We start from the raw sequence: 12,515 nt of genomic DNA, 5'->3' as shown, positions 1-12,515 counted from the left end.
CTGGTCATGCAAACTTAAGACGCTAAATTGTAACCTAAGTTTCTGAGAAAAAATGATGTATTTTCGATGATAACTTCGTATCCGCGTCCATTCTGGAAAAAGCAAGACCATCGGTTTGTGTTAAAATGTGTTGGCTTTGAGAAAAAATAATAAATGTTTGTGGTGGTGTAACCTACTTACCAGAAAACGAAATAGTTCACCAAAATTGGCACAAATCTCCTATTTAGAATTTCTTTTATTCCTTTATAATTTTCGCTCGATCATCACCTTTTTCACTCTCAATATACTATTTGTCTTAAATTCCAAGTTGCTTTTGCAGAAGCTTGCAAGGAAAATTTAAATTCAACCTTTTCGTAACCTCTGTCTGAATCATCTGTTATTAATAACGATGATAACAATAAGCGATGAACTCTAGCTAATACCTTCTCATATAGCAAGATGTCTGTGAAAACGGTGAAAACTAATGAAGTACTAGTTTTTGTATGAAAAGAAGTAACAGATTTATATTAGTGATACTCTTGCCAAATTAATAATTTGTTTCTTTAATCACTCCTCCCTCATCATATCATGCGATGTGTGTATTCTTTTAGTCATCAAAGTTGCGTACCAAGATGATGCAAATTTGGATGTAAACTGTTGAAAAATCATTTCAATTTGCTGTTAACAAATATTGTCCACAATAAAAGGCCGTCAAATGATAGTAATTATTGGAATTAATTAATTTCATTATTGAGTTGTTGTTTTACTTTATGGCCAATGTAATCATTATTTTTTTCTGCATGACTTCGTAAAACATTTAGTAATCTACGGTAATGTGCAACGTGAATTTTGTTTTGCTGATATTGTCGATAAAACGTTTTTCGTTTTGATTGGAATTTTGTAGAAAATATCTATAGGCTATCATGTCTTCTTGTATTATTTGCTTAATTATCTGGTCGATGGTTGACCTCTTTAAAGAAAAACAATTTCAGATAATGCTGAAAGGCAGTATTATCTATTATCATATTTTGTGAACTAAATTATTTTTAACGGGTTAATTATATTCTTTGCAATGTTTATCAATTGGGATTGAGTGGAATGTTGTTTAAGTTTAATCTCATATTCAGTTGATTGAAGTGTTATAAACAGGGTAAATTTTGATATTTTGGTTTTTTCTAGGTTACTATTTATTTTTGAAGTTCGTTCACTGTTCATTTGTCATCTGTTATCGACAAAGACTGTATAAGTATGCGATGAGCTGTTATTAATTATGCCTTATATAGCAAAATAAATGTTAAATGTTATGAAGTAAAAGATTTTGTTTCAAACTCTGAAAAATAGTTAAACAAAGTGAAGAGGTAGATTTAAAAATTGGATTGGCTTATGTGTGCCGTTGAATAGAGTTTAAAGTCTCTTAAATTGAAGTTAACATATTCCCAACATTTTAATACAATATTGACTTGACTGTTTTTCATAAACGACTTTATACTTCAAGTTTAATCATTTTCAATTCACTCTATTGAACATTGGTGCGTTATGGTTGAACACTTTTTGCTGAGTCAAAATATAAAAAAGATTGGCTTCCCGGTTGAATGAACTTTAGGTATCCTTGGAATTCGAATTGATTTAAAAAAAGCTGAGAATGAATTAAGCAAAAACATTTCCATGTTCTTTTGCCATCAAATGTGTTTTATAAGATCCTTTCGGAACAGTTGACTTGATTTGTGTGACAATAAATGCGTTTGTTAACAACTTTTTTCGTCACAAACTTCTAGTCAAACCCATCAAAAGGCCTTAAATTTGCTATAGAATCTGCTATCGATTTTGACTATGATTTGTACACGATGACGACAATTTGTAGACTTTCTATAGCTCCCTTGAAGGAGTAAAAAGTCAGATGATGATGATGATGATGATAAAACTACTAAAGTAATAGCTTTTCCATGAATTTCATGAACTGTTTTATTGGAAAGAAGTAGTAGATTCTGTGACGCACTTGTTGTCTGTAAACGGTTAATTTAATTTCTGCATAAGCCCTGATCACATAATAGGTATATTAAGCAGTTGTACGAGTATTGAGTAATCTGTTATTTACGTTCAACGTTCTTAATGATTTCATTGATACCAAAATCGATGTTACTACCTTGCAAATAAAAATTGTTTCATCTCGAATCATTGATTAATAAATGAACTTAACGTTTTCTTGATTAGCTTCATTTTTTTTCAGATAATTCTTATAAAATTCTAAATTCCTATTCACGATGCACAAAGTGGAACAGAACTAATTAAGTGATTTTTTTAAGGTTGTACGCTTTAGTTTAAATGTAGACGCACGTTGTGACACTGGTAACGAATGCGTGCTGTTGTTGTGTAAAAAGCATCTCATTAAATGGTGTATTTATTTGTACCCGTTTTATGTACAGATTTTCATTTTTTTTGTTGTTATTGGTTATAGCAAGATCATGACATTTTGACCTAAATTATAATACAAATTGCGTGAGATGGGTGTTTAGTGAATCTTTGGGATTATTGTTTTTGTTCATAATTGATTTGGTTGAGACAGTAGAATTAAGATTTAAGAAAGTTCAAGGATAGGTCTTTAAGTTAATTTATTTAGAATGTAGCATTATTATAAATTGGGAGCACCATTTTTAAGACTCTAAATTCACTTCTCGTTGACGTTTTATTATGTTTTATTATGTATCTCAAGTTACACTATCCATGTCGTGTACTTCAGAAATATTACGAGTTTTATCGATGGGGTATTTGTAGAATTGAAAAATCTCGAATCCTAGCTCCTCTTGATTAACACTATAAATCCGAACAATCGGAGACGATTGGATATGATTCAAATTCTATGAAAATAATCATTTGCTAACATTCAAGATTTTTCTTGGAATGAAATTGGAATTATTCCAACAAATTTGGTCGTAAACCTTACACATAAGGCCGCGGCTAAAATCCTCGAATCTATTTCAAACCTATACATAATGTCTCATCGATAATTACTTTAAGAATAAACGTCAGTTACTGACTATAAGACCGTAATTATACAACAAACATGTTCATAAAAATGAAGTAAAAGATTATGTCTCTGTGTGGTATAACTAACATTACGCATCAGCTCGGAGAGGGAGTTTGGGTTTATCTTTGCATAAATACATACAAAATGATATGTACCAAATGTTTATTTTGACGAGTTGGATTATGATTCGCACCTTCGGCTTAGGATCACCAGCACCATCTAAACATTTGAACACAGGTGCATAGCATTTTTTGTAAAATTCTCTTGAAAATACGTAGATCAAATGAAGTTATAGATCCGATAGTAAATCTGTTGGCCGTCTGTGAAAGATTAATCTAAATAACTGTAAAAAAGGTATTTGAGAGGAACTTTGGTGAACAAATAAAATCATCATCATCGTCTCTTCGATGGCCGTATAAATTCGTTGATGAAATATTTGAGTAAGTGCTCGTCAACGTATCTATACTGCACGTAATCAATAAATTGCAATGTTCTTTAAAAGAGAGCAGAGGTGGTTGAATTTGTGTAGCACAATTTGTGACATAATCTCAGTTTTTATTGGACAAGAAAGAACAAGTAATTCTAATATTCAAAAGAAATAAATTGATACCCACGATGCCCACATTTCTATATATACTTTTCCAGCAGAAAATTATTACTTCCTCAATTATGGTATTTTTAAAGAGCAAATTGTTTTGTTTACAACTGCAATGGTGTAATATTATACCTACAATCTAGAAGAAATAAGAAGGTTCTTTGATCTGCGAAAAAAAAACAGTGACATTTAACATAAAGACACAATAGGCATGATAGGCATACCGGCAATTTAATTTAGCACTAAAAATGATTTTTATAGATTTATTAATGCAAACCAGCAAAATAAACAATAAGTTTGAGATGAGGTGGTACCTATGAACTTTTATGACCGAGAAAATTTTCTTATTTTTGTGACTGGCCGGACACCGATCATATTTTTTTTTTTAATTCGTACAGCCTTTTTATCAAGTCCAAATCTGACCTGAATCAGAATTTTTCCTGTTAAGGCAGATAAAATTAAAATTTTCTCAACTCAGTAACGAGAGGTAGAACCTGCTGTGGATTTTATTTTTATGTCAGCTGAACGTTTCTGTGTTATTGGTCCTAATACTCCCATGATAATCTAGACACTACATGAACTATGATGCACTTATGATAGTCTGTCCATGATTTGTGTTCTAAATTGTTCAAAATTAATGCCAAATTTAATGCTGATGTCGTAATTGATGTCCAACACTACCATCAAGAATGAATTATTAATAATTCAAAAAGAAAAATTATTTTCAATAGAAGGAACCTCTAAAAAAATGCCTTTCGTTTAAAGCTAAGGCTAAACTTGATTGATCTGCTAAGACAAAGGCAAATAAACGATTTTTAATTCATAAATTCATTTTTTTCTTCTTCTATAAAACAAAAAAAGTAATATTCGACATAATGAGTTGCTTTAGCAGAGCAAACACAATAAATTATATTTAATGCGCAAATTTAACATCCGAAAAAGTCACACAATTATAACATCACACCGTATGTAATGTACTGTAACCATAGCAAATCCTCAAACAATTTCATGGTTCAATCTAAAACAAGCATCTGAAATTTAAAAAAAAATGTGATCAATTCATCGCCATAGACCACAAAATACCATAATCAGCTTCTCACATTTCCATTCGCGAATAATAAAATTCACGTCTCTGTTTCGCTACAATCGTAAACTCTACTTGCTTATGTGCTTCTTTTTTCCACATTAACCGCATAGCCATCATCATCACTAACGAATGATCATCATTAACGTCTTGTTGGAATTGAATATATATGAATATATATAAGACATCCATACAAACGATATTCGCCATATACGACCTCCTCAATCTACCACATTGTAAGTATGATTGTGTTTAATATCATTATTATAAAATTCACTTGAATCCGCACGCGGTGTTCATACCCCCGTCTTAACAAACATAATTTCGTCACCGTGAAAACAACGAGTTACTATAAAATCTAAAATGGTTGAGTGTCTTCGAACAGTGGTCTGTGAAACTTTGAATTGAAATTATTGTGTGCATTTTCGTTTAAGTGAAGCAATTAGCAAAGGAAATATCAAACGAAAAAAATGGCAAACAAAGTGTGTACCGTCTTAGTTCTAGCTCTAGCTATGTTCGGAACAGGAGCATTAGCGAAACCAGGATATGCCGCAGGATACGCTGTTGATTATTATGTGAGTGTATACAAAAATAAATAAATTCGTGTTTCTTTAAATGCAAAAAGATCCATGTGAATCGGTATAATTTTCGAAGGACTTTAAGGACTCCAAATTTTAAGATTTTTTTAAAAACTTTACCTAATTTTGAGATCTGTTCAAAAACTGAAGTTGAATGAACAATGAACTGAAAATTGTAATTTTAATTAATGATTGAAAGCAAAATCTTATTGTTCTTTTGTTGTTCTTAGAGCTAAAATACTCTTTGTATAATAAGGTCACTGCCATTTGTTTGTCTTTTTTGTTTATTATTTAAGTCTTGTGTGGATCCTATGGCAGATAGAAGATGAAAAGAAATATTTTGTTCGATTTTGCTCAAATCTAATAAATTTTTTGATTTAATTTATTTCGAATGAAATACCATCAAAAAATGTTAAAATTTTGTTTGTGATTGAGCATATAGATTGCGGTGAATAGAGCAATTTGCATTAGAAACTTTCATATGAAAAGATAAATCCTCTCATTTTAGTTTCATGAATATAATTCTTTTGACTGTCTAACCAACCTTTCAAATAACAAATCTGTTACTTCTGCATTTTGATGAAAAATCTTTTACTTCATTTATTTTAACGTGCATTTTGAAAGAGCTAAGCGACTATTTTTATCATTGTTGTCGACAACACATGACATTTCTGTCGATACACGAAGAAAAATCTATTCGTGTTCTTTTGTTCTTTCAAGCACGACAGAGTAGAGTTAACCAGGCAGGAGCGCTGATTTGACTAGGGACCTGAATAATCTAGTAGTCCTATATTTTTTGCGAATAAAATTTTTCAATTTATGTCAGTGTTCATTTGAGGTCATTTTCATCCAGTGTATTAGGTCCCTTATTTGACGTTTCGAAAATGAACCGCTACTGCCTGGTTTATATTACTCTACCGTGTTACAAGTGACACCACTCGTGAGGTTTTCGTTCAGTTTGCCAGAGAACATATCAAAAAATTTGCCATTAAATCTATTACTTCTTTGGTTCAGCGTTCGCCGCAAAATCGATAACCTCACTCATAAACACTACATTTTGCGCTATATAAGGTTACATCAACCGCAGGTCGCAGCTTATTTCGTCGAGCTATCGATAACAGATGATGATTCGTTTCTGAAAGGTCTTGGTCGGCCGTTTTGGCTTGTTTTCGTAGACAATGCGATAACAAAGACACATTTTAAGTTCGTTTGAGAACCTTCTAAATCCTTGTTTTACGCATACAAAATGGCGTATACTGTTTATTTTTGAAAATAAGCGAAAAAAGAAAAGAAAAAAATATCATTAACCATCACGCCGACGATGTACGCACCTAAACTCCAGATACTTCCACCAACAACTAACCTTTATGAAAAATCGACTTACCAAACAAAATATCAAAATAAATTCATTTTCACCATATCCAACAGGATCATCCAAAATACGCTTTCAATTACGGTGTATCAGATCACACAACTGGTGATCATAAATCGCAGCACGAAACTCGTGACGGTGATGTTGTAAAGGGTAAGTAGAAAAATTGCAAATAAATTTTTTATTGCGCAACATTCGTCTGTTAGCTCTTTCGGCTTCCACGAATTCATTTTATTTTTGTAAAACAGAAATGTTGCCATTGCACTGTGGTATATATTTGACCTGAACCTGTCAATATCGATCGGTTGGAAAATGTAATTTTGTAGCAGAGTATCTCCGTTTGATTGTTGTATTTTTTGTGTATGTGCTAATTTAGCATGTTACATGTCACCGCTTATAAAACAATGTTGATTCATTACATTATTATTTCCAATAGAACCGGTGTGAATGCATATTAAACGATCTGCGAAGAATACTGTAAATCTTAATGAAGTGATTAAAGAAGAACGACTTGCGCGACCGATAGTGAAAACGGTTATAAAAGATGAACGATGAAAACATAAAAATCGTTTACATCACCACTTCGCCGATCCATAAATTAGATGAATTTATTGGAAAACAATTAACATTTTCATTTCGTACATAAATTTTCGATGAAGTGACTTCTTCTCGTTGCACTTCTTCATAAAAAGGAAATCGTTGCGAGCATTTTATGAATCGATTGATATTATTTAATAATCCAATTACTTCATTTTCTGCAATCACGTAACTTTTTCTTGTTGCACACAGTGCCGCGATGTGCATGTCGCTTTTGTGTGTTCTTCTTGCTTTTTTTTGTCTCATTCAAATTGAAATTCATTACGTTTCGTATTACTTACACCTTGTGATTTATATGTTTGGATGAAGCTCAGTGATCCATCCATTCTTGTAATAAATTGATGTATGGCAATCACGACTTTTATCCGATTTAATCGATCCGTATAATACTCGGTATTACAGTATGTGATGCAATTGCATTGATGAATATTGGACTTTGGTGCGTTTCATTGTAATATTAATAAAGTCGGAATATGGACCCTTTTTTAAGCTTTAAAGCTTTATTTGTCTGAGATATCTGAGATATATTAAATTGTCTGCGCTAACATCGAAACAGACGATGCATAGTCTTTCTTCGATTAATATTTTCTTAGTGAGTTGTCTATAAAAGGAGGCTGAACCAAACTATTTGTTTTTGAGAATAAATTTAATAAAAAAAAGAGCAGACCAATTATGTCCACTACACGAATCCAATCAATATTAATACAAATCATGGTTATACTTTAAAATTAATTTGTATTCTCCGTTTCGGTGGGCGAACGTAATTTGAATGAGGAATGTCATTACCTACATTGAGAATTTACATAGCAAATTGTATTTCATTGCTATGTTAAGTTGTTTCTGTTATTGAAATGGATTCCTACTTCGAAACAGTGAAATAGTTTTATCTGTTGAGTTGATACGTTTTTGCTTAATGAATCATCATTCCATGAATACTGGAAATCAGATCAGTCTGGTAGATTTTCTGCTTGTTGGCTCACGTAACACCTTTAGCAAGATTCGATGATGAAATCTACTACTTCATTCAGTTATGACGTAGACAGCATGTGTTTCTTGGCTTTGCCACATCGAAGATATAATAGGTTTTGGGTCAATTGAAATAAATTACATTGAGTCTGTCTTCCGAGCTGCTTTAGCTGAAATAAACCAGCTGATCTATTTGCTGGATTTTTTTGTAATCGAAGTTGTTTAGGGATGGAATATTTTTGAGCGTAAAAGAATTTCGTCTGAATAGGGTCTGCTTAACAGAGTTTTGGCGCTCCACCATATACGCATAAGGAAGTACATTGTACTGTACATAGAAGAATAGTGTCTAACAATTTGTGCTTCCACGATTGCTTTGTAGTCTTTTTAAATCAAATGAACATATAAACTACCAAAGAAGACCTCTATCCGAATAATTACAGAGAAGTAATTGCACCCGCATCACTTAAACCAATAAAAAGATCTAGTTGCTTCATACATTCCATTGATCACATCCATAAATTCCAAAAAGGTACAATGCCAATTTAATGTAGTCGACGAACTACAACGAATTCAAAGTAAAATTTTATTTAAATCATCAGACACCTTCCAATTCTATAGGTACCCAACTGAATCGAAAATCATTTTCCTCAACCTCTTCGCCGTTGATATTATGCAACGATAAAAATTCCAACTAATGACACGAACAACCTTCTAAAAATATAAAAAAAATCGCACGGTCGGACGAATATTTATGTTTGTTTAGATTGGATTTTAATATGAATTTATTTTGTTGAGGTATACGCAAAGATTGTTGCGTATTGTAACCAGCGCACATGCTATTTATTCATTATGCAGTTTCCAACAGGTATATAACGTAAAATGCTTCATTACGTTCATTCCGTGAGAAATGACCTTAACCTAGACCGACCAGCGAAATTTTTTTTCAATATTTTTTTATATTGGTGCGCACCTTACCATGTCTAAATAAAATTGGTATATGCCTTCGTTTAGTTTTTGAAAAGAACTTGATTTGGTGATAAAAAAATGTGTTGCAGAAATTCGGAATGTACTTGAAATCACCTTGCATTGAACGAATGTTAATGTACATATCCGTTGAAGTATACCCTTATTGGTTGATTTTAAAAAGCGTTTAGTCATCTGTTAGGGACAGGGACGACAAAAATAAATTGTGAGCACTGATTATGTTAAAACTAATAAAGTCCAAGATGTGGGGCAAACATCAAAAAAGAACTGAGATAATTGAAGTAACAGATTTTACGTGTTACGACATGTTTCATTTTCATTTACATTGCCTAATCACGTAAAGCATTGTACTTACGAGGTTCCAAGTTGTGTATTTGACAAGTGGGGAATACAGCCCTCCCCTTCGGGTCGGGCTGTAACACCCCACTTATCAAATACACAACTTGGAACCTCGGAAGTAATATACTAATAACAAAATTATTTTGTTTCATTTTTTGTTCAAACAAACACCACGTTACCTTATTTTCAAAAATCATTACAGGTCAATACTCCCTCGTTGAACCAGACGGTTCCGTACGAACAGTAGATTACACAGCCGATCCAGTCAACGGTATAAATCTATTAGATTCGAGTATTATTGAATATCAAAATCAAAATAACTTTATATTTCAATAGGTTTCAATGCAGTCGTTTCCAAGAGCGCTCCAACTGTTCACGCACATGCCGTTCATGCCGCACCAATTGTTAAGGCTGTTCCAGTCGTCCATGCCGCTCCAATTGTGAAACATGTCGTACCAGCTGTACAAAAAGTTGTTTATGCATCCCCAGCACCTATCGGTAAGTAATGAGGATGTTTTCTTGCGAAACAGATCCAGAAGAAACTCTAAAAATCAATATGAAGTCCTAAACGAAATTGTCTCTAAACTCGAATTCTAAGCGATGTTATACTGTATGCGACAACAATGTCAAGTTTGATGTTGTGGTCATAACAAATTGATTTACGATTTGCTTCAGCGACGTGAAGTTAATTAAGTTCGACTTAAACGGAAAATTTAATTGAACTGATTTATTGATTGAATATGCGTCTTCGATAGGTAATGGCACAAATACCTAGAAAATGCTAGAATCATCAAGGTTCGTACGTTGTTGATGTCTTTCGTATTTAGATCCGTAGACAAGGGCATTTTTAAGTCTGAAAAGATGATCGATCTCTTTGACAATAATTTCAAGCTTTTAAGAACTTTATGCAATGACATTCGCGCTTCGACTTCATCCCATCATTTTGCATAGTCAAACAGTATTTTCAAGAAGTCTGCACCAACAAAACCGACTTTAGCACCGGACTGCAAAAACGTCCCAACTAGAGTTTCAATCGGTTAAATTCTTGGCATACCGAACCGTTATATAATGCAAAATGCTTAATGATTAAGTGAAACATGCGTTGTATTACGAAATACGAAAAAAAAACTGAACAGGCAAAAAAGACTGGATTCAACTCAAATTAAAACAAAGAAACAATTTTATCCGAAAAGATTATGCAATCACGCCTTGCCACATATTCAAGATATTATCGTAAAAATATCAACAATAATCTTAATCACACCAAAGACAATAGACCATTCATAGAGGTTATGGTAAGAAAAACCGCGACGACATACACTGCAAGACGTGTGTAACATATGATTATTATATGACATGTGATTCAGAGAAAAATTGTTCGGGAAAATATTCAAAAAAATATTTCGCATTTTTGTTTACATATTGTTTGATGTGCTCTTGATTTCAAGAAATTTGTAAATTGTAAATATTTGCACGAAAAAAAGTTGGAAGATAAAAATGTGTAAAATCGCTAGCAAAATGGTAGAAGAATGGAAACTATCTCTTCTCACACATGATGTCTACATTTGTTTTGTACATCTGCCTATTACATGAGATAAGAAGTGTTGAATAATATACATAACATCCGACAAGACGTTCATCGATTGAGCGAATATTTGAGTTGGTTTCTCAGATTTTCTGTTTTAACATTTAACATGTTTGTTGAGTGAAATTTGTCAATATTTATAAGCCGTCTTTTCATATGGTAATTGCCATTGTGGAGATGAATGAATATGTAACACATGTGGATGGTGTGCGCAGTGGAATTTCATTCATCTAAAATTATATTTTGATTATGATTTTTGGCTTCTTTTTAATATTTAATTTCGGAACAATAACAAAATCATAATTTGAATAAAATCGAACGCTTTTAGAAGCATAATACTTGAATATATGTCGCGATTGAGTAATATGTTAAATAATACCAGATCGGTTTTGTCATTCTTTGTTTGATGCTTTAACCTTGTTAAAATTGTGTTGCATTTTCTTGTAAATACTGTGAGAAATTCAAATCAAAATAAGATCAAAGGCCACTTACGGGTCCTTACGGACTTTGGGTTATATGAAAGGAATTTTAGTGTATAGGCTTATTGGTTGACGTGGCTAATGGTACGTTGGTAGGTTAGATAACAAACAATCATTCTAAACAACTTTAGTAATAGATTTTGTCTTTTGTTAAAGGTTGTAGATATTGAAGATTGTGACTTTCTTTGGAAAGTGGTCAATATCAGAGGACTTGTTTTTTTATCTCTTGTTGACTTTTTAAGTATATTGCCATCTGTGCTTAAGAGCTTTAATGGGATGTATAATGAAAATTACGTTACAATTGAAAGACCGTTCATTGAAATTAATATTTGGTTCCCTGTATCCTCTTGACATGTAACTAACCGAATTCCGTCCGTTGTCTTGGATTCGTAGAGCAATGTGGAGTGTTTTTTTTGTTGTTGTAGTTACAGAGAAATATTTATTTTAAATTTTTTTTTCTAGTTCATGCTGCTCCACACTACGCTGCAGCTCCCATCCATTATGCAGCACCAGCTCACTATGCTACTTCAGGACACTATGCTGCTCCAGCTCACTATGCCGCACCATCTCTTCATTATTCCGACTACGATCACTACGATTACGAACCACATCATTACTCACACTATTAAACATGTATACGAAATGTTTTCAAGCCAAAAAAAAACATTGAAAAATGAAAACTCCTTCACTACAATAAATTATACACCGAACCACCAAGCATCTTTCCCATGTCTCGCTCACATTTTTATCTAAATGGATCATACTCACCATCAACTTTTTTCGAATTTATTTTTAGATTTATTTATTTTTTTACTTTTCTTAATTTTTTTTATCAAAAAGAAAAATGGATGGAAACTGTAAATTTTCTATTTTTTTTTTAAATTCCATCAATGAAAAACGAACTCTCGCAGCTATTGATAAATTAATAGTTT

General features: G+C 32.4%; 1 protein-coding gene across 1 annotated transcript; it reads left to right on the top strand.

The window, feature by feature from the left end:
• The first annotated feature begins 5,051 nt into the window (after positions 1–5,051).
• Positions 5,052–12,274, top strand: LOC119080642 (larval cuticle protein A3A-like). Its single transcript, XM_037189056.1, has 5 exons — positions 5,052–5,258; positions 6,690–6,786; positions 9,722–9,790; positions 9,856–10,017; positions 12,046–12,274. The coding sequence occupies exons 1-5, from the start codon at positions 5,154–5,156 to the stop codon at positions 12,210–12,212; spliced, it is 600 nt and encodes a 199-aa protein (XP_037044951.1). The 5' UTR covers positions 5,052–5,153; the 3' UTR covers positions 12,213–12,274.
• Positions 12,275–12,515: the final 241 nt, after the last annotated feature.

Source organism: Bradysia coprophila, unplaced genomic scaffold (genome assembly GCF_014529535.1).
Source record: "Bradysia coprophila strain Holo2 unplaced genomic scaffold, BU_Bcop_v1 contig_350, whole genome shotgun sequence".
NCBI classification, from domain to species: domain Eukaryota; kingdom Metazoa; phylum Arthropoda; class Insecta; order Diptera; family Sciaridae; genus Bradysia; species Bradysia coprophila.
Note: the sequence above shows the minus strand (reverse complement) of the source record. Positions and strands in the feature narration are given on the sequence as shown.

Excerpts from the sequence above, each read along its gene's own strand:
- LOC119080642 (XM_037189056.1), top strand. The coding sequence starts at position 5,154 with ATGGCAAACAAAGTGTGTACCGTCTTAGTTCTAGCTCTAGCTATGTTC. Across the intron at positions 9,791-9,855 it reads CACAGCCGATCCAGTCAACG|GTTTCAATGCAGTCGTTTCC; the intron begins GTATAAATCTAT and ends ATATTTCAATAG. Across the intron at positions 10,018-12,045 it reads TGCATCCCCAGCACCTATCG|TTCATGCTGCTCCACACTAC; the intron begins GTAAGTAATGAG and ends TTTTTTTTCTAG.